The sequence below is a fragment of the Lagopus leucura genome, unplaced genomic scaffold (assembly GCF_019238085.1).
Source record: "Lagopus leucura isolate 7727_CA_CO unplaced genomic scaffold, USGS_WTPT01 Super-Scaffold_100001, whole genome shotgun sequence".
Taxonomy (NCBI): Eukaryota; Metazoa; Chordata; class Aves; order Galliformes; family Phasianidae; genus Lagopus; species Lagopus leucura.
In genome coordinates, this window is record NW_024962262.1 from 8,460,569 (window position 1) to 8,487,389 (window position 26,821).

The 26,821-nt window shown below is 42.6% G+C and overlaps 1 protein-coding gene across 4 annotated transcripts; it reads left to right on the forward strand.

Moving 5' to 3' along the window:
• Positions 1-11,638: 11,638 nt before the first annotated feature.
• SERTM1 (serine rich and transmembrane domain containing 1) lies at positions 11,639-26,151 on the forward strand. 4 transcript variants are annotated; one of them, XM_042867655.1, is made up of 4 exons: positions 11,670-11,697; positions 14,998-15,040; positions 17,705-17,805; positions 25,131-26,151. In XM_042867655.1, the coding sequence occupies exon 4, from the start codon at positions 25,311-25,313 to the stop codon at positions 25,632-25,634; it is 324 nt and encodes a 107-aa protein (XP_042723589.1). In that variant the 5' UTR covers positions 11,670-11,697; positions 14,998-15,040; positions 17,705-17,805; positions 25,131-25,310; the 3' UTR covers positions 25,635-26,151. The 4 variants fall into 4 exon arrangements, with proteins under 4 accessions (XP_042723590.1, XP_042723589.1, XP_042723591.1 ...); XM_042867656.1 differs by lacking the exon at positions 14,998-15,040 and having other exon boundaries at positions 11,639-11,697; XM_042867657.1 differs by lacking the exons at positions 11,670-11,697; positions 14,998-15,040 and adding an exon at positions 11,702-11,775.
• The last annotated feature ends 670 nt before the right edge of the window (positions 26,152-26,821 follow it).

Consider the following 26,821-nt stretch of genomic DNA (forward strand, 5'->3'; position numbering starts at 1 on the left):
ACCTCTGCATCCTCAGCTCTCGGCTACCACCACCCCTCTTTGCTGACCACATGCATTTGTGGTTGTGGTGTGGGACATCAGGACAGGAGCCCCAGAATGGCCGGATCTATCCTGAGGGGCTGCTCCTGTAATGTGGCCTGCTACTGCACAGAGTTATCATCTATGGAAACCTTTAATGGGTAGTTTGATATTTTCCCATACTTCGGTATGCAAAATGCTTGGTGCAATTTATCTTCAAGAATATATTACTGCTAATTAGACTTCATATTTTAAAAGATTAAGTCTGTGTTTAACTACTGCCATCCTGTTGTCATTACTAATGATTCTCCTTTTATTAAGAGTTTTGATCATTAAATGTGACAAACCAACCCAGAAGACCTAAAGGACAAAAATTCAACATATTTTTTTGTGAATTTTTTCACTGAAATACAGAAATCAGCCCACTGGAGAAGAATCAGACACGTTTCCTTTGATTCCCTTTGGACGGATAGGGACTTATCCTTTCAACTCCCTTTAAATTCATGGCTGAGTGCACGGTTCGTCACATGAATGGTAATTTTATAACTAGTTACCATCCTGCCTAGCATAATATTACACTGAATGATCCCACAATTAGACCTCCTTATACTGCTTAAAATCTTGGAAATACTGACAAAAGACTAAAAACAACATGATGTCTACTATTTTTCTATATCTTACCTTCCTTTCTACCAGATTAGTTTACTCCCATCTCCTCCAGTAGCCACACAACACTTTCCATGTTATATCCTCTATTTATATGCAAATCTTATGTTACCCATCCAAGAATCTATTCCGCTTGTGTAAACACATTTTACTTGAGTAACTGATGAATGTCAGCAATTTGTGGGTGAAAATTAAGCAATAATGTTGAAAGCAGAGAAGCATCTGTGAGAAGATTTTATTATTTTTTCATGTAAGGTTTATTGAGTAAGGTTTTTAATTTTGTAACTGATGCAATGTCAGACTGTTCCATTTGTTTTCAGCTGAGGTGTTGTGGATGTCAACCACTACTGCTTTGTAGATTCAGAAAGAACTTATTTTCTTTGAATTACAAGAACTTGGGGATGAATTTCTACCAGCTAGTGCAAAGCAAAATGATGCATCATTTAAATATTTATAAAATTGAAATGCATGTAATTCATATAAAATTTCTTGAAACTTGCATGTATATAGCTGACTGTTAATGTTATTCAGAGGACAAATAGCACCCAATTGTTTCAGTTATATCCAGAAGCAAATATTTCAACATCAGGATTGTCAGCATCTCACAAAGAAAACGAACACATGCAAAGGCCACAGCTTTTGGAGCACCTTCTAGACGAAATGAGACAAAATATACTCCAGATAGGAAAAATGTTCAAATGTTCAATAAATTTGTTTATTGAGCAAAACTGCTCAATAAAACAGGGCCATATGAGTACGCTTTGATAGCCCTTTTCCTTTCAGTAATACCCATGTTCTCCTGACACACATAAACTACTACAGCAGTCAGTCACCACGTCAAGCTCCTTTATGTACAAAGTTTTGGTCCCTGACAGTGGGGCTACAGCTTCAGTTGCCAGAGTGATGAGTTTTAAGAGTTTGCAGCCTGTAGAGCGGGTATCAGGGCATTTCCCTCCTGTGACTTACATCTGGTAATTTAATTTTTCTACTTAGGTGCTCAAGCTGTGCTTAGGTTTTCAGTAAAGCTAATGAAATTAAGTGCCCTCTTGGAAATGATTTGGTGTCTCCCAGAATAAGATTAAATTCATGAAAGAAGATTTTGAACATATAAAATAGCACAGCTGGGAGGGATAAATGAGGAGAAAAAGCACATCCGTATATCACTGTAGACTCTGTATAGAATCAAACACATTTGGCCTCCAGGTTGGCGATGATCATAGCTACAGATAGCAGTTTTCAATTATTTCCCAAGCTAAGAGCAGAGATATGCAACAGAACCTCAAATATCCTGGCATGGTTCATGGTGAAAACATACTTGTCCTCTTTTTGCAGAATTAAGGTCCAGGAACTCTAATGGCTGTGGTTCAATACTTCCTTTCCCGGTGTAAAACATAGACTAGGCCATCTTTTGCAACATTAGAGTTTAGGAAAAATGATCTGTTTTTCATTCTTGATTCCCACAGCTGTCAGACTACATTCTGTTGAGTGGGAGAGGGAAGGATAGTCATGGTCAGCACCCCTCTGTGTTCCCATGTGAAAAAAACAAGCTCACAAAAGCATGCAGTGAGGTTTAAAGCCTTGATCCCCTTCCCATGCCCTTGGAATCAACTCTGCTGATGTGTGACCAGGATTGCTATCTGAGCTGGCAAAGTTGCTTGTTCAGCTTCAAAAGCTGTGCTGTGGCTGGCAAGTACCTGAAAGGGGACAATTAAAGCAAGACAGGCTAGTTCAGAAGAAAGAACATCACTGTAAGAAGCAGGAGACTGCTACAGGAGCTGCTTTAGGGGTCTAGTGGCTATAGCACTGTGGTGAGCCACAGGGCCACCTGGAAGAGAAGCAAAATAGCTGGGAATGGATGTCCTGGCCTCTTCCCTTTCCCCCCAGACATACACTGTCTAGAGACAGTGCAGATAAGCAAGCCCTAGTGAACAAGGTGCTCAAAATCCAAGATCTGGACTTGATGTGGTTCAGACAGAGAAGTGCAAAGCGAATTCTTGCACTTCCAGCACAGCATTAACTTGAGCATTCACTTGAGATCACAATTAAGTGGCTCTTCAGAGGAAAAAAATCCAGGTGACGAAGATGTTATGGTTTGTTGGGGGCAAGGTAGACAGGAATCTGCCTTGCCTGGCTCAAGAATCCAAAGCTCACTTACCTCAGTCAATACCAAGTGCTTGCTGAGCAGTAGTTCCATCCACCAGGGTAAGAGGAAATACATACACCTACAGCTCAGGGTAAGAAACAGAGGAAAATAAAGGTGTTGACATAGGACAATGTTAGAATTGGTTTGAAATGTCAATATAACTAGCATGGTTAAAGTTTTGTAAATACATCCTGTATTTTTTATTATTTACTCTAGATTTAGACCTCTGTCCTCCCACTCACCACAGAATTGCTATTTCCTATATATATCATCATACATTACTGAAGTAAACTGAGGAAAAACTAAAAAAATATTATTCTGGTATCAGCTAGTAACACTGTACACTTCAATGAATAGGAAGCCAGAAGCTATAATACCACAACTTTCATGAGAGAAAATAGCAACAAAAGTTTAATATTATTTATCTGTGAGGAAAAGTGTGATGTCTGTGCTTTAATTCAAGTGATAACTTTGATTTTGATACATGTTTTTGTGAAGCTGTGTCTGACATTCATACAAACATGTCAGAGCAGTCAATCAAGCACGTTGGTTAGAGGCATTCCAAAAGTACACTGAAAGAGTTTAGAGCTATCAAGTGCATTTAATACTGTTACCTTTTATTTCACATGAAAAGCACTGTGTTAATCCATCTCACAGTGTGGCTGATGAAGTGAGAAAATCAGTTTTCTTTCAGATGGACCAGCAAATAACCAGAAAGTGGTAAAACTGAATACTTTGGTCTTCATTGAGCTGAGCAAAGTGTGAGTAAGTGGCCCTGGGGGGAAGGCTCCAGGGAATGCCTCCTGTTGGCAGCTCCTAAATTTTGAGAACAACTTTCCCATGCTTTCCTATTCATTGAAAAATAAAAAAAAAAAAGAAAAAAAAAATCATACTCATATATTCAACTCCTTTTGTGAGAATTCAGTAGCAATACATGATAATAACTCATTTGTTGCCATTTTCCAATTTATACAGTTTAAAAGCAGTTACTTCAGTTTAAGGATAAAATAAAAATACTAAATCAGACCTTTCCTTCATCCGTGATATTATTTGCTGAGCATTTTGCATCCATAACACTCCAACATGTCTAAAACTTGAAAGGTTGGCTAAATAGCATTTGCTAATGTTCTCTTCCTTCCAAATGTCAAGACCTCCACAGCTCATGTGATTATAAGCAGGCAAACAAATTTAGTTGACACTGATAGTTAGAATTACGGACCAACAAAACCAGAATCTTGCAATGCATCTATGCACATTTAAAAGCAGCAACCATGAATGTTGCATCATAAAAAAACAGTGGAACAATAAATCTGTGAAAAACCAGGTACAGTCAAGGGATACCAAAAGAATCTCCTCCTGTTTTATGAAGTGCATTTTCAGTCTTTCTCAGAATTTATTTAAACATAAATCTCTTATAAAAAAAAAAAAAAATTAAAGCTCTGAAAACTATGCTTGCCATTGGCAAGCCTTTGGGAAGAAAGGTCCAAGTTAACCTCAGGTTCTTTACCTTTGGTATTATCAGATTTCGAACTGATAGGAAATGCACTTTTTATTTACCTCAACATGTTGAATTTTGGGCAACAAAAAGAGGAAGGAACAGCTGTTATTTCTTCACTCTTAGTTGGTGACAGAAACTGAATTTCATTACAGGGTTGAGATGAAAAGCTAATTTCCTCAGCATACAGGCTGCCTTGTTTGGGTGCATGCTCAAGGATCGGTTACATTATTAGAATTATTCTACTTCAGTGCCAATGCCACAGCATTTTATGTTACCACTCTCTGAATAATTAGCTACGGTCATCACACAGTTCACAGATCTCCTCTGATTTTGACAAAGCCAGGGCACCGCTGGATACAGCAATGTTACCCTTTGGGGAGAAAAAGAAACAGCAGCCACTGACCTTTGAGATATTAAAATTACAAAAAAATTACTCTTACTTTGAATGATATCGACCCTCTTTCCTTAGATTGCTTTACATTTTCCTCTGCTTCAAATCTATTACTGTTTTAAAAATTAAAAAAAAAAATAAAATAAAAATAAGAGAGGGAATAAAGAAGCGTCCTCTAAAGAGATCCAGACCCCTTTGGGAACACTTCATCTGACACGCATGAGGAGATGGGACACCATAGATGTGCTTCATTCTCTGGGTAAAAGGCATCGCCACATGAGGCATGTCTTGTGCTTTGGTTTTATTTCCCTTTCACAGTCTGCTCCTCAGCCAGCTCTGTAGGTTTCAGACAGGAGGCCCCAATGAGATTTGTCTCCGCGATCACTGCTTTTACTATTTTGTGCACAAAAGATTCATCTTTTTACTGGATCATTTCCCTCTGTGATAGAGGTCCTGAATTTCATTTATGTTTTGGCCACTTTGGAATGCTCTGGTGATGTAATGGGGCATTAAAATCAGCTCAGACCACATTTGTACTCACTCTAAAGTACTTCTGCTCTGGCAGAGTGATATAAATTGGTTGTAGAGCACATGCGGATCAGACTTACTGAGTCCTGATTAGCTAACAGCTACATTGCTATCTTTGAAAATGGCATCAACATGAAGACATCAGAGGTAAAGATTACAGAGTATCTCTGTCCAGGGTATATACAGCATTCATCCATGGATGTAGGTAACAGCCAAGTGAGTCTGTGGAAAGAGCTAATACAGAACTGTGTCTAGAAGGACATTGTAAGGAGAGAAGCTCTGAGCTGGAAACGTATCAGAAACTATAATAGAGAATAGTGTTGGCTCATTATTTTTGTGAATACAGTCATGAAACTGAGGAAACGCACTGTGCAGCCGAAACTGTGCTGGAATGTTTGGAAGCCACTTTCAGCTGTATATGGAAAAAGGCACATGCATATAATCAAACACAACAACAACCAATTGCCTGTATCAGTAAGGACCACAGGTACGTATAAATGCATAACTTTATTTGAGTACAGCCATGGTTCGGCCCAGTTTGGCCTAACTCCCTGACAAGGGGCAAAGGGACCCCACAGACTCACGCCGCACTGAAAATAGGGGCTGTGCTGACCCATGCAATGGAGTACATCTGGAAGAAGCTGGGGTTTGCAGGGAGGCTAAAGGTACAGAATAAGGCTGGAATTTGGAAATCTTGGTTTGGCACTCATAGCTCTTCTGTTCCTATGCAGAGATCAATGCGGACCCAGAACTCCACCCATTTCAGTGCTCTGTCATCAAGAAAAAAAAGGTGGGATTTGGCTTGCCCTCAGAATACCTATTTGAGTGCACATATTTACAGGTATCTTGTGTGAGCTGAGTGCCCAAGATCCCACTGCAGACAATGGAGCACATATGCTCAGCCCAATTGTATGCCAATGCCATTGGAGATGTCCCTTTGCATCCCTCTTGCCTCCCAGCTGAGAAATGTGCAAATTGTCTTATCTACTATCACTCTAGAACGCCTCTGACACCTAAAACATCACGGATGCCTCTCTGTGGGCAGCTGAGTTAGACCCATGATGCCACAATTAATGGGTTAAATCTGATTTTGCCAATCCTTACATAAAACAGAAATCACACACACCACTTATCATACAGTTTGTACGGAGTTCATTGCAACTTCCCCATCTGGCTTTGTTGGTAGCTTCTGCACCCAGTTCCCAGAAGCTGGACACCAGAAGACAGCACTGGCTGACCTTGGACATTATCCATGTACTCAACACACCTCAATGCAGACTTGTCCTACACAAAGAGCTGACTGAGAAACATTGAAGAGATTCCATGATAAATGTTAACTATTAAAAGACCTGTTCTGTACCAGAGCTTCATCCCATCACAGTATGTGAGGTTCTTGTCCTTTTATTAGCATTTCAATTGATTTATGTTATACAAATGACATTTAGGGAAAAGAGCTGCCCATTATTCTGCAGGACTCTCATTAAAGATAACCCTTCCTTTGACTGCCTGATGGCAGAGTTCCTAAGTGGATCAGTAGGAAGCACAGAGGGAATGGACGAGCTGTGTGGTGACTACTTTTAGTGGTGATGGCAGGTAATTAAAAAGACTATAGGTGTTGGGAGTATTCTACATCTAATAGTGGCCTGAAAGTATTTTAAAAACATCTAATGATAGAGTCAATTGAGCTTTAAGAATCATTTAGGATACTAGCTTGCCCCTGCGTTAATCAGTAGCTTCTTTTTGATGGAGGAATTAGGAGTCAAATATTGGCTCAGTAGGTCTTTAAAGACTTTTCCTACTTGCAGTGTTGGCCATTAAACTGCAATGTTTATGCAAATTGTTGCACAGAAGCCTGTTCAGTATCCAACAATGTTCCCCTGCAAACTCATTAGCTTTCAGCCTCTGTGTTCACAAAAAAAAACTCGAGACAAAAATATATGCTGAACACAGTGCTACAAGTTGAGGGCAAATTCAGGTGCTGGAGAACACAGTCATGTTTGGGAAGGAGTAGCTACTTACTGGAGGTGATGGTGTTTATTAGGAAAGAACTATCTGTCCAAATTGCACAGAGTTTTATTTTTATCTTGGCTCTTAGCAGACCTGAGTTCTCTATATGTAAATGTTTACAGTGTATATCTCAGCTGGACAGCCAAGGATCTGATTTTTCAGGGGAGGATTTAGTTCATTTAAACTGCTGTATGCCTGTGTCTTATGAGTGCAATGAGGTATCCCTTTCTGTGCTAGTCCCTAGATTTCCCAGACATTCAAACTGAGAAAAAAATGAATGGATTTAAGGCGATCAGAAAAGGTCACATGTGCCTAACTCATGTTAACTACATAGACTAACTACATAGACTTCCATGTATAAGAACTCCCTCTGGAGGATTTCATTGTCATTTACCTCTTTCCATTGACAGCTGAGTTTAAACACTCCAGAAAGCCTAATCCTAATGTGCAGTTTGGTGAGCAGCATCCAACCAAGTGCTTCAGTGTATACATTACAGTGCCTTGGTGAAGACAAAAAGAACCAGGTATCATTCCTAACCAGGAAGATAAAAGGAGAAATTTGGATAAAACATTTCTGTGTTGATCAATTTCATGACAATAGGAAAAGTTCAGAGTCTTGCACTGTAGAAGCCCAAAGAAGGTTGGGATTGCATCAGCTTCTTCAGCCCAAGTTCCCCAGGCTGTGCTACAGCTGCAAACCATGTTAAGGAGGAAAAGACATGGTGAAACAAGCAGACAGCAACTCCTAAACATACTGATGAGCGATACAGCAACTCTGTTGGCAGTAATGCAGGAGAATAATGAAGCTGCTTGCTTACTGCACCATTTGCTGCCTTGGAGCAAGTACAGGGAAATATATCAAGAACTTTCAAAGCAGTAACAATAACAACAACAACAAAATTTTCCTACATTGTTCTTTACTCTATGGCAGAAAGTCCACTTCAGACATAATGTCTGACGGGAAGCCTGAGGGCAGTTAAGATGACACAGCCCAGCTGGACTAAGCATCGATCATTTCACATCTTATCACCATGCCTTTTCCAGAACTTCAGAGTTCCCCACACCCACCTAAAGTGTCTTCCAGTCCTCCAGCCTGTTGCTCTGGACTTCAAGGCAAAATCAGTGCCTTGCTAACCGTAGCATGAAAAAAATATATTTATAGTGGCTTTGAAAGGACTTTTTTGTGCTCTTGTCACTTGGAGGATACCCACACATTTTTTTGCTTTGCTGCTCCTTCATCCATTTTTCAAAGCTTCTCTGAAAATATCTTTTGTGCCCTCCTGTTTCTTTTTCTGTGTTCAATGACCAAACATTTGGCTTTGAAGAACGTTTTGAGATCCATTATTCATAAAAGCCTGTCCTAAGGAAGGGCCAGCTCACTCTGTGCTGTTTGCTCAGAAGGCAAGAAGGAAGAAGAGCAATAGAAGCATGAGTTAATTACTGCTGAGCAGCAGTGCTTCCCACCACCAGCCTCCTGTGTGAGGGCCTGATGCACTGCCAAAGCTGTATCTTGCTGACAAGTCCCCTGGGACTGCTTTAAGCAATGGCATTGAGCAGCTCACAGCACACAAACACAATGAGCAATAGGATATAAGTGATGTAACCCATGCTAAAAGACATCCAGAAATGTCAATGAGAAGCACCTTTCTGCCCTGGCACTTCGCGTGGCTTTATAAGCTAGAACGGTGTGTCCTAGCACACGTGAGATATCCTGAGTAGGTCTGCACCTAGCTTCTGAGCTTCCCCCGAAGTTCAAGATCACCAGTGACCATGCCTGATGCATTCACCAGCACTTAGGATTCTCCTCACTCCTTTTGTGTGTAATGAGTGTATTGGAGTGTAATGAGAAAAAGCATTTCCAAAGCCAACCGTATCCTGGGCTGCATCCAAAGCAGCGTGGCCAGCAGGGTGAGGGAGGTGATCCTGCCCTTCTGCTCTGTGCTGTGACACTCTACCTGGAGTACTGCATCCAGATGTGGAGTCCTCAGTACAGGACAGACATGGAGCTGTTGGAGTGCATCCAGAGGAGGACCACAAAATGATCCCAAGGATGGAACACCTCTCCTACGATGACAGGCTGAGAGCTGGGCTGTTCAGCCTGGAGAGGAGAAGGCTCTGAGGTGACCTGACAGTGGCCTTCAGTATCTGAAGAGAGGCTATAAGAAGGAAAGACACAGCAGGGTTTGATGTGATAAGTCAAGGGAAAATGATTTCTAACTAAAAGACAGAAGATCTAGATTGGATATAAGGAAGAGGCTTTTTACAATAAAGGTAGAGAGGCACCGGAACAGGCTGCCCAGAAATGTGGTGGACGCCCCATCCCTGGGGACATTCAGAGTCAGTCTGGATGGGGCTCTGAGCACCTGATCGAGCTGTAGGTGTCCCTGTTCACTGCAGGGGAGTTAAACTAGATGACCTTTAAAGGTCCCTTTTAACTAAAAAATGTATAATTCTTGTCTTTTTCTCTTTTTGAGTAGCAAACATTTTGCTTTACTGCTTTTGCTTCTCCCATGCCTCGGAGCATGGTGCCTGGGCCCCAGTCTATATGACAAATCAATATGAGAATTTCAATCATCATCTGTATCTGTTTACAGCTAGTGGCATCTAGAACAGACGATTGCTTGAAGGAGTCAGAGTACGCAAACAAGAAAGGATATTGCGAGTTCTCAGTGTTTCTGTTAAAATGGTTATGGCAGGATTCTTCACCTCTATAATCCAATCATTGCTAGTAATGCAGTTGGTGTCCTCAATGTTTCTTTCCTTACAGTTTCAACAGGTTTAGTGTGTTATTGCCTCAGTAGCTCATGCAGTCAATCAGCTCACTGTGAAATGTGCCCTTTTTGGCAGCTGCTGCACGCTGAGCTGAACCAGAGGTCTGCTTTCAGGCTGGTGATACCATAGCATAGAATCATAGAATCACTGAATTGAGCCCAACCCCTTGCAATGAACAGGGACACCTACAGCTTGATCAGGGTGTTCAGAGCCTATCCAGACCAACATTAAATGTCTCTAGGAATGAGGCATCCAACACAATCTGATTCTCTGCTCTTTTTGTGTTCCTACGCCATAGACATGACTCTTCCCCTCCAGCAGCCAACCCTAAACACAACCCAATCAACCAACCAAAACCTCTGACTTCCTTTCTCTTGGTGTAATATGGAAAGAGCATGTTTGCCACCTGAAAGTCAAACCCATCTTCTTTGCATGCCACTAACATCAAGGAGAAATTTGGTTCATTCTTTGTGAATGATTTTCCCTTTAAAATTTTTTCTTGTATTTACTTATTCAAGCATGTTATTCCATCCAAAACCAGCTCCATGTCATGGCATCCCAAGCTGCTCCTCTTTTGCAGCCTGTATGAACGAAAGCCCATCACATGGCAGTATCTCTGCAGCACATCCTAAGCTGTGCAGCTCACAAAAAGCAATTCAAAATGAACAACAACCTTTCCCAACAACCTTTTCAGAACTCCGCATGGACATCAGCCAGACACAAGACTGAGCTGCAGAGGTTGCATTAAACTCCCCATCTGCTCTTCATGCCGCTCACCACTGATTTATAACCCACAGTAAAGTCATTTGGTCCAAAACAAATCGTCGTGGCTCAGATGAGTGCACAAGAAACCAGCTGAGCCTTTTCTCCCAATGTCCCCAGGCAGAGAACGTGTCCTAGCCAGGAAAAATTGCCCAATATTTATGATTCCAGAGTACGTGATACCTGCAGCTATGCCACTCTCCAAATAAACCAGTAAAGCCAGATTTTGTTCTCATTTATGACACTTTTTAGGCATTGTCTCAGTTGCTCTGGGCACAACTATCCCTTTATTCTTGTGTCAACGATGGCAAAGCATCCCTGAGGGCCTCAGCAGCTGTTTTGAAAACTCGGAGCAGTGTTCAGAAGGACACTTACAAGTTTGTTTTCACCTTCCAGGAAAACTGCTTTCTGTGGGGGCCCAGCTCCTGGCTGCAGTGCTTTGCTCTGCCCCTGTGCTGAAAACTCCTCCACGGAGACCCTGCACTTCCCGTGGGCTGCCTGCCCGCTTGCTTTGGGCAAAGACCAGCCTCGGGTGCTGGAGAGCGGTGCGTGTCAGCTGCGTGTTAGAGGGCTGCCGTGGGACGCTGCGCCAGCCGTTAGGACGGGCACGTACGATGGCATTAGTGATGACTTAGATCCAAAAACCAGCGGAACAGAAAGATTTCGGGCAATCTGCGAGGGGACCCCGCAGCTCACCGCACCCGCCTCCAGATGGTGTCGGGCCCGAGGCGGCTGCCCCCCTCCGCCGGCCGCACCGCACCGCCCTGGGGCCGGGGGCCGCCCGCGAGCAAGGGACGGGCGAGGGGCGGGCCGGGGGCGGCGCTGCCTGCGGGGCCGCACGGGACGGCGGCGGCAGCGGAGCCGGAGCCGGGCTGGGGCGGCCGCGACGGAAGCGGAGCGGAGCCGGGCGCGGTGAGCGGAGCCGGAGGGAGGGGGATCCTCGGAGCCCGGCGTCGCTGCGGGTCTGGTTCTCTCCCTGAAGGCTTTGTGGTTTGTTTTTGTTGTTTTTTTTTCTTTTAAGGGAGGTCAGCACTTGGCTTGGGTTTTGTTTTATTGGTTGTGGGTTTTTTTGGTGTTTTGTTTTTGGGTTTGTTTTTTTTTTCTGTTGTTCCGCTCGCTGGCGGGGCCGTGCCGCTGGTGTTGATGCTCGGAGCTGCGGGGGCTGCCCCGCTTTTGGCGCTCCGGGTCACCTGGTGCCCTCCTGCCGGAACCCAGAGCGCCTTTCACGAGAGTTTGACCTCGGTGTGCACCGGGCCCGCGTTTGGTTGGTCCCAAGGGTGCTGTAGCAAGATCCCGGTTTTGTCCTTCCCGAGTCCGCGCGTTGTCAGAGTGCTTGGATGGAGCACTTTCTCGTTTCGGAGGAATGGCTTTGGCTGGAGGCAGGCAGGCAGGGATGCACAGGTTGCTTTCTCCTTCTCAGAGACGCTGCAGCTGGGGCTCGGATGGTGCAGAGCGTTGGGTGGGCACTGTGCATCCCCTCGGTGGCTCTTTGGGCACAAGGGGTGGTTGCCACACGTGTGCTCGTTTGCAGTTTGTGGGAAGACGACAGCAAAGGAACTGCTCCCTCTGCAAATGAATCCTAAGACACCTATCCTGTGGGCTGGGAGATGAACAGAGCTTAGATTACACAGTCTGGAATAATAAACCTGGAGGGATGCACAGAAATGCGCCCTTTCCAAAGACTTTGTGCCCAGCTATGAGCTGTTGCAATATCATCTCAGTGGGGTAACAAAGTTTGGGACAGAAGAAGCAAAGCGAACTCTTCCCATCCTTGCAGATGTTAAGTGGTAGTGATAGGGAGATGATGAAAATATTACTAAAAGCCTGGGCATGTGCCAGACTTCTTAGCATGTACGTAAATAAAGAAAATTAGGAAGGCATAGTGAGTATTATTAAATGTAATTTGTAGATATTTATAGCAGAACGGGACAAAGATGAATAAAAGAAGTGTATGAAATCCAGAGTCCAGAGCAGGTACATGGTTCTGGCAGCTTTATTCCAATAAAGGATCCAACTAGAGGATGGATATCTGTTTCTGTACTATTTTGCTTTTCTGCAGTCATTTTGACCCTGTGCTGAGTTTTCTGAGCCTGAACAGTCTGAAATGATGGACAGCCTAAAATCGGTCTCCTGCTTTCTGCTGTGTTGTCTAGAAGGGCCTGTCCCTATTAGGGATGGTGCTGCTGGCTATCGCTGTGTGTCTGCTCTGGCGTGCAGGCATGCCTGCCTGCAAGCTGCTGCCTGCCATGTCCAGGATGCTTGCACTGCTGTCAGCAGGAGAAATGCTGCTGCACCTGGAGCTGACGAGGAAGGGGTCCTGGGCTGCTTCAGCATACAAGCATACTCTGATATCATCACCCATTTGGTGGGTGCACATGTATGGAAATATTTGGCATAAGAAGTTATTGCTATTTGCATTTCGTTAACCTTTTCAGACGTAAAAGGCTGACCGGGGTAGCTGGTGTCTGCCAAATGTCTTGGTTCATAATTGGGTCTTAGTGGTGCACTGCAAATTATAAATGGTGTTCTGTGAATTCCCCATCAGAGGCAGGAAGCAATGCAGTTCTCCTCCTGGCGCCCCATCGACGCAGGAGCATAAGAGGAATTAGCTCAGCTATAGAGCACGTCTAGAAGTTACTGATGTTCCACCAGGGTTTGAGGCTTGGAATTTAAATATTGAAAAGTTGTGACATTTGCGTCTCTCTCTGTAACATCCTCCTGCAAGCACTCCTGCCCCTGTGTCTTCATGATTGTAGTTGCCTCCTTTTCCTGGTTTGCACAGAGGAAATCCTGTTACGGCACAGCCTGTCTGCAGCACTGTTGCAAAAAGCCACCTCTGAGCCTTGGCTGCATCTCCCCTCTCTGTCATCCTGGTGTCTGTTGCCCTTTCCCTGCTGCATCGGACACATCAGCTGCAGGCTTCGCATTCAGCGTCCTGGCGTGGGTCCCATATGTGACATCCCAGCTCTCCTGCTTTTCCAAGATGTAGACCCTGGGTTTTGATCACCCTGTGCTCCCAGCATCCATCATCCTTCCTATCACCTTTGTATTTCCTTGAGCTTTGCCTTGTGCTTCCTTGTCATATAGGTGCCTTCTCTATCACATCATTAATTTCTTTGATACGTCCCAGCACGTCCACTTTTGATGCTTTCTTTGGCTGTCTGATGTGGAAAGAAGCCCTCACTGCGCTGCAACACATCCCTGTCACTGGAATTATTCTGGGGCTGGATTTGAGCACAATGGTGTCCTCTAGGACTGGGACACCTGAGAGGCAGTGTCGCACAGATAACTCTATCAGGCACCAGCAGCAGTGTCCTTCCATGCTCTGTGATTAGCATTAGCTCTCTGCACTTGCTCCTTTTGACATTTCAGGTGCAACCCTGCCCCCTTATGCTTACACATCACAGCTTGGTTCTCTGCAATGACTCTTGCAACAGAGTTTTATCACTGTGTCAGTTACTGCACACCACTTTGCAAGCAATGAAAATATGTAAATGTTATGCACACACCCATACAGATGGTAATGTCACAGCCTCTTTGTCAGGGCAGGGCATGCCGCCTGTGTTGGTAGGATGAGGATGGAGATCTTTTCCATTATACAGCTGAGAGGACACAGAGAATCAAAGCAGGAATGTTGAGTCCAGAAACAGAGTTATGGAGAGCAGAGTTACTGTGATTGTACATCTGTGCCCAAATCCATGAGCATTTGAGTTGTGAACCGCAGAACATTGTCGGTACTGAATCTGCTTTTCTGGGGAGAAGAGATTTTGAATCAAGATGGTGCATTAATAAAGAGTTCTGTTTAATATATCATGCAGTTTTTGTCCTAGCTTTATGTTGTGCCAGGATTTCTAAGGTTTACGCGAAGTCTGATTGATATTTGAGGGCTTCATGCAGGCTGTATACTCAGATTGTTCTTATAAAATATATTGCAAGCAGTGTGTTACCTATTACAATAGGAAAGTGTTCTCTTTTTTCTCTGGACGCCACTTCCTGCATAACCATGTCCCTAATTAGGGGCTGATAACCCTCTTGACTTGGTTCAGGGCCACGTACTGTTCAGCATGATATAGTGCTGCAGCACTGCTAGGGTTAACAGAGACCTGAAATCCATTCACTTTCAGATTATCCATATTTAGCTCTTAGGCTATCTTTCTGGTAGTGACAGGGATGGGGTCTGGTATTTCTAAAGGTTTTTTTCCCCTTTCCCAGGAGTGATGCAAACCAGAAACCCTGCAAGGTGTTAGCTTCACAGGTGAGTGCAATGGAGAATGAAAGCCAGCCTTGATAATCAGGACTGCTTGCCTGGGACTGGGTGTTTTATCTGGCAGGTTTTTCTCTGAGTAAATGGTGCTGAGGATTTGTCCCACTGGGAATCCATGCAGCTTCAGGGGGAGCTGCTTGTCCTCCACTGCTCCGAGTCTTTGGCCACAAGCATGGAGCCCCACATCAGTCCCCTTGCTGCAAGTACAGAAGTTGGTGATTGGGAGCTGCTGCTAAGAACTAGGCACCAGCTAACAAAGTTTAATTAACTTCTGTTTGCTCTGAGATTAATTGTATCACTCCTCGCTTGCACTCATACTGGGTGACTTCATGCTCTGGATGGGATCCTCTGCAGAGCTATTTGCAGCCTCTGCAGAGAGGGACAGCAGGAATGGGATGACAGCTGTTAGAGGAGAGCTGAGAAGAAACAGCTGAAATATTTTCAGATATTTTTCTATATTTCCACTGAGGGAAACAGTCTTTCTGGCCTTCCTTTATTTTTGCCTTGTGAAAATGTTCCACCAGACACTAGATTTTCTACTCAGACAAAACTTTCAAATTTGAGGTTGCCAAAGATCAGGCAAAAAGTTGTTCTGTAAATGCAGAAATGAAAGAATCCCGGTCCCTTTGGGTTCCTCTCCCCTTGCACTGGATCTCCTTGCCAACCTGCAGCCTCCAGGAGCACCCACTGAGGGGTCTGTTGCTTTGGCTGTGGCATCTGGGTCTGCATTTAACTGCAGAAGACAAGTAGTGAGATCTAAAGCCATTAGGGGGAACCAAATGGCTGTTTGAACCTCAGTGTCTCCTTTTCTTGTGTTGTCACTAAGCTTTCAGAGCTCGAATGTCTCTGATATTTGGTTGAATTTGGCAGGTGACCAACGGGAGCAAAAGTAGTATAAGAAAGACATAAAATGGTTGGAGAACACCCGAAGACAGGCTATAAAGATGGTGGAGAATCTAGAGAGCAAGGCATACGAGGAGCAGCTGAGGCCGCTGGTTTGCCCAGCCCAGAGCAAAGGAGCTGATGGCAGCTGCAGCTCCACACAGGGAGCAGAGGGGCAGCGTTGAGCTCTGCTCTCTGTGATAGCGGCACGGCCCGAGGGAGCGGTGTTAAGCTTCATACTGCATCTCTGGTGTGTTTTATCAGCTCAAGGTTTTGTAGGCTCTGTTCCTTTCGCTTCGTTGGAGACGGGTTTTGTATCACGTGAAGGGCTGGATGGGCAAGAGCAGAGCTCAGTGCATGTCAGGGGAGATGTCTCCTGCAGAGACAAAGGAGAGCTGGAAAAGAAACAAAACCATTTATATTTGTTGTGTTTAAAATCACTGCTGCAGAGATTTGTGCCAGTTTCCCCATGGCAGCCATTCTGAAAGAAACAAAGGGAAGAGAAAGATTCTCTACTGTGAGGAGATGAAATTACAAGGCATAGGATGGAACTCTGTTACAAGAGGCAGATTTGCAAGAGAGGAGCTTAGCAGGGATTGTTGCATTCCCCTCTCCATCCTACCAGCAGCACCTGCCTCAGCCTGTGTGCTCCACCACTCAGAGGTGCACTCACTGCCCTCGCGCCCAAGCAGGAGCTGGGTCCAGCCCTGGGGATGCCAACCTGAGGCTTTAACTGCAGCCTCACACCTCTCCTCCTTGATGTGTAGATGGTCAGTAAGCTGTCTGCCTCTCTCTAGGTGGAACGTCGTGATACAGTCACTGTTATCAAATACAGGGTTATCAAAACATTTGCATTTCAATGGTGCTGACTTTTAATAGCTGCACTAGATAATTTTCTTTATTGAACTTGGACAGGCTTAAACCATAAGTGATTCAGTGATGGAAGGGATGAAAGCAACATAACAATGCATTAACATTCATCCCCAGAGATCTGCTTCTCTAATGCAGTTCAAACCAAATGTGCTGAAAGGGTAGTGCTTTGAGATGTATAATGACTGTGACTGTCTCTTCTCTCCTGGAGAGGAATATCTTCTTGAAAGTGACCATGCTTTGTTTTAATCTGTGCTGTCTGGGATTGTTTTTCAAATATAAAATCAATTTAGTTTGCTTTATTAAAGGCAGTTCAGGGGCCAGGTTTTCATTTGAAGTATCAAATGAATTTAGAATGCAAAAATCTACTAGCTCTCCATGTGTACATACAATATTCAGTTTGGGGATTTCAGGTAAGTGAATTTAAACTGCAAATTGTCTGAAATAAAGAGAAAAAGAAATGATGGTGTGTAACATAGAAGGACCTGATTCCTGGCAGGATTCTTCAGATGATGATGTGAAATGAACAGAGATACACAGCTCCTGTGCTTATAGCAGTGCCAAGGGACAGCAGGGTGTCTTGGTCCAGGAGCACCTTGCAGAAGACGAGGGGAAGGGTATTACTGAGACATGTCTGCAAAGCACAGATCAGGAGATAAGTGTGATTTTTATATTATATGTGCAGTGCTGTAGGTGGACAGCTAGCAGAAATGTGGCTAGCAGAAATGAAAAACATGCCTAGACTCCATTCGCTTTGTTTTCCTCTGAAATTTCTGACACTGGAAAGAATCAACATTCAGTACTTTTCCTCCATGTTTTTCTTTTTTTTTGTTTGTTTGTTTATTTCTTTAATTAATGTATTTATTACTAAACTCTTCATCTTTTATTTATTTGCTTTTTTAGAGAGGCTTTTCTCAGCATGCAGTCCCTTTAGATTTCGGTGTGATAACCAAGCACATCTGGCACGTTGGACTTCTGGCTTGCATTCTTCTGTCATCCTGCTTGTAAGTATTCCTTCCCTTTGCCTATATATTTTAAGGAGCGTACTCAACTGACAGTGACTGAAAGGGTGGAAGCTTTAGGTCTGATCTCAGGTCACAATGGCTTTGCTTTGCATTGATATAAATAACTGTAGTGTGCAGATGCATGGGAAATGTAAATGATAAAGGCATTTTGAGCCCATCTTAATTAATTGAGTATCCTTATAGCTCTGAGGGGTTCCTTTTCCCAGTCCCCACACAAAACCCCAAACAAAATATAACTTGATTTTGACCTGCAACCAAGCCATCTGGACTGTTGTTCTCATAGATTTTTAAAATCATAAATTTAAATCAGATTGTAATAAAAGATGCAATTAAATCATAAATTAAAAGGAAGACTTTGCTTGTGGCAGGAAATAGATTTTCCTTTTCCTTGTGTGCACTTTTATACTGAGTAAGTAGATGACTGATCCTGTTTCTCAGGCAGAGTGGTCTGTGCTCCTGGAGAGTCCAGAGACATGAAGAAACAAGATCCTGTGTACTTGTGGTTTTTCAGTTGCTAAAGGCATTTATTAAAGAAAAGGAAGAATTGAAGGATTATATTCTTGCTAAACTCCAAGCAAGATGTCATACTTTGGCTTCCCTACCTACACTTTCTACATTTTCAACCAAGTAAATTATTGTTAACTTCTCTTCTGTCTAGCACTGTTGTCTGGTTTGGTTACAAAATGTTAAAATTACACATTTTTCCAGCATAGAGCAATCTACTTTTCAAGGCCAGAGAGTTCCCTATATGTAAAGTCCAATCAGTACTTTGGTATGAGCATGTAAAGGTATTTTAATGGTATTAAATGCTTTGTGTTGCAAGTTGTTCATTTGTGGTGAAATAATCCTATATGGCAAAGGAAATGAATGCATAAAACAAAGGTGATGGGATGGAAGATAGACAAATTAAACAAGAAGCTGCCTGGCCTTCATATCTATATCAAATTGACAAGGGTTGTAGAAGTCTTAATCTCTCACAGATCTAGTGAAAACTTGCTGCCAGCTTTTGGCACCATAATAATAGGGCTGAGGATGGAGGCATCTTGAAGCATCAGGAGATTTCATACTAGAACTGGCATCACCTGTGCTATACTCTGGGAGTCTGCACAATTACTCTCCTGTCAGGTCTGCTCTGATGCTGAACGAAGGAGAGGGAGTTTTTTTCCAGGTCATGAGGGGATGATATCATTATCCACTCACTCTTGGTTCTGACTTACCAGAAGGACAAAAGAAAGCAGAGAACACATCTGTGAGCAATGCAGGGAGCAGCCCCATCCCTGACTCCCTCTGTGCTTTCCTCTGTTTCACACACATGATCACTGCAAGCGTGCTTCTTCCATCTGCACCTCTGTGTCCTTCAGAACACACGTATCTGCCAGCAGGGGAGCTGGATCTCTGGAATGACAGTGTGCATGGAGGGAACGAAGCCTGTGCACTGAGGCTCTGTGGACAGATGCCCATGGGTGAGCTTCACCAGTCCTTCCCTGGCTCATTGAAAGACTCCCTATCCTCCCCAGGCCATTTGTTTTGAAGAAGATTGCAGAAACCTAATTTTTTCATTGCAGCACTGCCCATTGCAGTAAGGTTGGAGCTGCCTGATCTTTAAGGTCCCTTGCAACCCAAGCCATTCCATGATTTATCCTCTGTCTCTGGGCTGAAATCACTCAAAATGGTTTGAAGTTTTTAGGGAAGGAAGGCAGATGAATCCCCTATTGATGTCTGAAGGGAAAAGGCAGCTCACTGTTGGAACAATTGCAAAGGCAAATTAAGTTCTCCACTGCTAGGAGTTGTTTACAATAAGAAAATGACTTTTTAGGATACCTTCTTACCTGTAAAGAAGCTGATGGAAGATCGTGACAAAAGTATTATTTACCTAAAATTAAAAACGCTGATTTCCCTAGATGTTTGTTTGTCTGTCTGCATAAACACTTTGAAGCCTATGAAATAACCAATGTATTTTTCAATCTGTAATCACAAAAAGCCAGGAAGAACCAAGAAAACAAAGTGCTTATCTGTGGCTGATAAACTCTGAAGAAAATGAATCTACTGGACTTATCTTTCCTTCCTGTTCCTCACTGTTAGGCACTCAGTGTGAGAGTACGTCCCATTAACTTATATTTCATTTTGTCTGGAGAAATAGAGTTGTTGCATCAAGGTATTCAGAGACATACAGCACAGGCAACTGCATAGTAAAGGATTTATGACGCTGGGAAATGTAAAAGCTCTCTGTTTACTTCATGACTTGTTGGATAGCACTACAGCCTCATTTAAAATTCACCTTAGGTTGAACAGGGAGATGATTGATGTCTCAGCAGTGTTCAAGATTAAATTGCATGTGTTATGCATAGCGCCCTGGATATATGCTGACTGATGAGACCTCCACCCCTGACCACACTGCGGTTTTCAGATGTAGTTTTTATGATAGGTGCCATCAGAGATGTAAGCAGTTGATAGCTTTGGCACACCTTCACAGACATGCTACTGCATGGCAACTGGGATTTAGCTCTAACACAGTAGCAGTTTCTTAATCTTCACTTCTCCACTTTATCTTGCTTTCTGAGGAGGTCAATTTGTCTGTCTCCCACTCACCATAGGACAAAATAAAAGATGACAAACCAACTGGGGCTGCTTGAAGTATCTGTCAGGTAGCCCTGCTCTCAGAATAAGAGTATCACCACCTTTGAAAAGTGATTTATACAGAAGACATGAATGGAGTAACAGTGCACAAATGGAGGATAACATTTGCATGATGGTCTGTTTGAAAAGTGTGTATAAAGGACAACGTGTATCTGACAAAGCCTTGTGTGCTGGCCCTCATATTTAGGGATTGAAGTAGTAGAATAAGATTTTTCTGTCTTTTATATCTAAAGCCAGCAGAGAGCGGAGCTGAAGTCTGTGAGTCTGTGCCTTTTTTTTTTTTTTTTTTCTTTTCTTTTTCTGTAGTGCATCTGTGTCAGTAGTTTATCCATCAGACCAGCAAAGTGGTGTAACAGTGGAGTAATAGCAGGGTGGAAACTCAGCCAGATTGGAAAGACGGAGTATGTATGGCCTGGGGCAGCAGTGGGATTGGATTCAGTGATTCATGAAGGCTCCTCAAGTTGCACATCCGTGTCCGAGGATTACGGAGGTGCCTCTGAGAAGGTCGTCTGAATCCACAGCTACACCACAAATACTGAGTCTTCCTGCAGATAGGTCCTAGTTCTCTTGTGGCCAGAGATCATTCAAGAAGTACCACGAAAAATAAGAGGAACACAGTCTCCTGCTTTTAGAGTAAGAGTTCATTTCCAGTCATTCAGCAGTAGATCTTTAAATTTAGTTTTTAGCTTAAGGAAAACACAGCTTTCTAGCTGTAGACAGGGGAAAAGTATGGACCGCTACAGAAGTTGAATCCCTTGATTGGTTTACAGGTCTCAGAAGACAACGGGTTTACTGAAGTTAGCCACTTCCAATTTTCTCGTTATACTTTGAAGTCGGAGACAAACTTCATAATCATTTTGCTGGGACCAGGTTTGGCCTTGACGTTGTTTTGTGTAGTTTTCAGAAATACACAAACCCATTTACAAAGTGAGAAGGTGAAGCCAACACCTGGCTTTACTGAGGGTTATTCCTTTGGGAGGGCTAGATCTCAGAAGAGAGCCAAATGGCTGCACTACTTACTTCCTCATTTCAGAAGGAGCAGGAACCTGATCCAAGGTGGTGGCTGTAGTGCACAGGATAGAGCTGCTCTTCGAAGCTAGAAGGCCTGGTTTGCTTCATGGCAGAGGTTTGTGTAGCTGCATTCAGTCCAGAACTGCACTTCCACCTGACAGTCACCAGCTGAGCTGCTCTGTCTGATTTCTAGCTCTTTCTGCAGTGCGGGGATCACATCAGGGAACTTCATCAGGGATCAGTGTTGGATCTGTTTTATTTCTGTATATTCGTTGTGCCTTTCCTATGAATGCTGTTCAGATGTTAGGACACGATATGGTCACGCTCCCATGGGGCACTGCTGGTAACTTACTTCACTTGGGTACAGATGGTTTGTAAAGCTTTTAGGCTCAGCAAAACCCAGTGTTTTAGGTGTATATTTTTAAACGTGTGATTAAAACAACACACTTTGCTTTTTTTCTCTTCCAAAAACATTACCTAAAGAGTCACCTTAGCTGAAGATGTATGATGAGATCCGGTCACATGTTACATCCCTTTGCAGTGTGAGTGATGCAGCTGGAATGTGGGCCATCGTCATTTGGAATCACAGTTGATGGTGCCTCTGATCTCACCACAAAATACTCAGTTAAAAATAGCCCAACTGGTATTGCAAGACCTATAAGGGCTCTGATCTAGCAAAGCATTCACATCTCTGCTTAACTGTAAGCTTCTGATTAGTCCTCTATAAGACTATAAATTTTTACTTGCTTCAAAGGAAGTCTTAAGCCAAAGTTCTTCCTTGTATCAGGGCCAAAACCATTAATGGTAAAAGTAGAACACAGATTTCAAACTTGTGAAGAATTTAAAGGCTTTTAACTTCTGCCGTATTAAAGAATTTATGTGAATTAATTCCTGAAGTTATTATAGGAAAATTCAATTATTAATGGATCTGCTTTTCATTATGACGAATAATCAAGGATAAACATCTTCTGTATCAAAGCTTATCTTTTAAAAAGGATAAATTAGCTGTAAGATGCTTAACTACTTCCAGAACACGAAATGAACATTGTTGTTCTGTTAGTTAATTTTGGATCACTAAATTAGAGCTAGTTCAAAAGGACTATAATCTCATAAGGATCTCTCTGTTCAGTCTGTTGTGATTCATTTCATGAGGTGCTTGTAATAAATAATGCTTCTCATTGGGATAAATGCTATTAGTGATATAAAATTGTTTATTTTAAATATATTTTAGACGTCTGTGTGAGTTATATACCACAAGGGTAGGAATATTTTTATTTGGTATTTGCAGATGCAAGTTTTGTACGCCTGTGTATCTTGTAGGCTTTTGGGATACTTGGGAAGGTTACCAGAAGCTCTGCAATAAAACAACATCTGGAATGTAACATTTTGTCCATCAAAACATTATGGATGTGAATATATTAGTAATTTAATCCAGGCCAGGCCATAGGCCTGTCAGTAGCTCTTGTGTTGAATTAGTAGCACACTTCCTGGCATGGTTTCAGCCAGCTAGCCCTCTGCAAGCCATGCCTGGACATATGTGAGGTTAGCAATGACCATCATTCACTCCCAAAGGCAGCTGCAAGTTGGCCATCTTGTCCATGGACATGAGAGTTCAGCCATCTTTGTGCAGTGTGCCATGCAAGTTGTTCTCAGCACCAAGGAACAGACCTGACTTGTTCTATTGAGCTGTACAGATGCGATTGTGAGGTATATAAAATAAATTAGGATTAAAAAAAAGTAGGATTAGAGTATACGTTCTGCTTAATATTGTCTTTGTTCACCGAGGCATGGGGCATGACCTCCTAAATGTAATTTACAGTGCAAAAATACCGCGAGTAACAGCGCAAATAACTTTGGTAGATGCAAAACGTTTTTCAGTAGGTGTCTTCAAGGCTTCATGAGAAGCAGCAGCACCAGCAGAAAAGTATCTTGTGTTTCCTAAGGAGCTTTAGTTCAGATTGGGACTTTTGTGGTCAAAGCAAGTGTGGAAAAGTGTCACCCTCTTGAAGACAGAGGAACTTTTCTAAGTTAGCAGAAGTAATAAGGTTAAAGGAAAAAAATGGAAGGCAGAACATGGCTTAGAATAGTGCTGGGACACTTCAGTGGAAACACTGGGAGATACTTCATCTGTTATGTGACACACAGAAGGAGACCACAGACTACTGAATCATTACTTTAAGGTCCTCATTCTGTCTTTCTGACTGTTGATGACAGTTTGCTCTCTTCATTGATATGAAAACCAGTAGGATTTTCCTCAAAGCCTCTAACTGTGAGTAAGAGATAATTTTATTAAGCTGAGACCACAGAACAAGGCCTAAAGCAAAGTCAAGATGAGAGGGACCATACTAGGAACTTAGATGTGTAGGGATATTGCCTTCCTAGTGGGGAGGAAATAGTTCCTTTCCTTGCTGTGCCCAAGCATCTGCAATGAGAGGTTGACTACAGACAGCGGAAATGTTTTCAAACTAAAAGAGGGGAGATACAGATTAGATACAAGGAAGAAGTTTTTCACAGTAAGGGTGATGAGGCACTTGCACATGTTGCCCAGAGAGGTGGTGGATGCCCCATCCCTGGAGACACCCAAGGTGAGGCCAGACAGACTCTGAGCACTTGATGGAGCTTTAGGTGTCCCTGTTCATTGCAGGGGATTTGGACCAGGTGAACTTTAAGGGTTCTTTCCAATTCTGTAATTCTGTGGTTCTATGACAGATGGATAGAAAAATTGTATGCGGATAACTACATAGAGAAAATGAGCTTCATTTCCTCCACGCTTACACCTTACATGATTTATTCTGTATCAAAACAAAGGCAATAGCTTACTGTGTTTAAATCAGATAGGGCATGTCAGCTTTTTACAAGCAATTCTCTACCAGCAAGCCTTCTCATGCTTTTCCAGGCTGCATGTGGGAATTGACCACATTGGTTTTAAAATAAAAAGCAGCTCAGCATACCTCAGTCCACTCCTCTTGTTCTACTCTGAACTTGAGCACCAGAGTTTCCAGGTTTAAACACAAAGTGGCTGAAGGCAAAGCTCTGCTGCTCCTGGGTAATCCCTTCTTTTTATCCTTAGCTGCTGGGGCTGCTTGTTTCCTCAGGGTTTTGCTTGTAGGTGTCAAAAGCTGCAACACTTCACCGAAATGTGTGTGCCATTGAGACATGAGCTTCACACTATGAATGTGAGGTGCATTTTGATCTTTGAAACCATCGGATCCATTTCATAAATAAGAAGTCAGGTCTGGCAGATTTTCCCATTCCGGTCAGCTCAGGTAAGACAATATGGAATAAGTGGCTGAAGGTGATGAATTATCACCCACAGTGGTGTTGTAGAGCCGCCTTGTAGGCTGACAAACTGTTGTCTTGAGAGGGGTTTTTCATTCCTTGATTAGCTTTTATCCACAAGACAAATTTGAACTCTAGTATGCCTGTCCCATGTAAAGTGCAAAGCTACTCTTACTGGTCTGTTCTGCAGTCAAAGAAATCCTGGGAAAGAATCAATTTTATAGGATTTATCTTTATTCCTGTATTTTGGCAAATAGAAACAGTAGTTAAGTAATGACTCCAGAATTGCAACTCTTAAGAACTGGATTGTTTCAGGTACACATTAAATAACATTAGCTAGTAAATTAATCTTACCTTTTTTTTTTTTTTCCTTGCAGTTCTGAAGAACACACTATTCCTTTGCCCTGGGGTTGAGCAGTAAAGATCTGACTGCTGGTTGAACTGTTACCTCTTTGCTGTGATGGAAAAGTGCTCATCTAAAACAAGCCCCTTGTTATGCTGCTAAAACTGCCTCTGAATACAAGATCTGTGGTGATTGTTAAAACACAAACCCCAAAATGTCGGAACCCGACCCCTCATCTGGTTTTGTAGGAAACATGGAAAATGGGACTTTTCTGGAGCTATATCCCACGTCGCTTTCAACATCTGTGGATTCATCAGCTGGCCGTTTATCCAACGTCTATGTCTATGTTTCTATATTCCTCAGTCTCTTAGCTTTCCTCCTTTTGCTATTGATCATTGCACTTCAGAGGCTGAAAAACATAATTTCTTCCAGTTCCTCATACCCAGAATATAACAGTGATGCTGGAAGTTCTTTCACTAATTTAGAAGTCTGTAGTATTTCTTCCCAGCGGTCTGCTCTTTCAAACCTTTCTTCATGAAACTAAATGAAAGGGAATATATAGGGCATGGAGAAGCTTTGTCTAGTTTCTAGGGGAGGTAGTGCATGCAACATTTGCCTTAGGAGACAATGATGAAAAGGTGGCATTTAAAGTTTACTTAGTTTTTTCTTTCCTTTTCTAGTCTTCATTTTCCCTTTTACTAATGTTGATTTACATTTTGGATAATGACTCTTAATCATTGTTTCATGCCTGTAATTGCGATGCTTTTTCTCACACATATGTGGTGTTCATTAGGAGTATTCCTGCCAAACTGTAATATGGTTCTAAGTAGATGTGTCATTTTTTTCTGCTCTAGTTGTGGCCCCTTTCCTGGTTTTGTATTAATAATACGCTGTTTTTCCTTTTTTAATTAGAAAAGGATAAAATCTCTATTGCAAAAGTAACAAAAATGAGCTTAAATTATCAATATAGTTTGTGGGACAACTTAAAGTTGTTGACATTGTTTCCTTTTTTGTTTTTCTTGTCTTTTTCAGTATTTATTGGTGTTTATTGAATGCAACTAAAATCCATCTCCTGAAGAATGTTACATTTATTTATTTGTACTTCCAAATCATTCTGGATAAAGTTGTCTGTATTTCAGTTTTTAAATCTCTGAAATCTTTGGTTAAATTAGTAAAGCAACTACAATAACTAATGGTCATTGCTGAATGTGTAGAGGTATTTTTGGACTACACTGCAAATAATTTGCCTAACGATTTATTCCTCTGGGGGGCAGCTTTTGCTTCGGAATCACACATCTCACAAAACTCCTGTGCTGATTGTGCATCCTATTGGTACTGGGTACCAGTACAAACCAATGGCTTCTTTTAGGAGATCCATATACTGTGACTGTAGCTAGTAGCTAAATAGCTCCTGGAACTATCCTTTCTTTAGGCACAAGATGTTTGCAAAGCCAGCAGGAATGGAAATTATTTGGTCTGGTGAGGGTTTACTGGAGTGGACTTTGCCTTATATTTCACACATGCACACTGGGGTGGAGGGGGGACACGAGATGTTCCATTCATAGGCAGATCTGAGCTTTGACAATAAAGAGGTGCATCATGTCCTTGCAGAGGGTTGGAAGAGTTAGGAAGGAGAAAGGCAGTGGCTCTACTCCTTTTCTCCATGAGCTTAAGGAAAGGCCAGAGATGGATGACCTTTCCCAACCCTGCTCCTTTTTGCTGTGC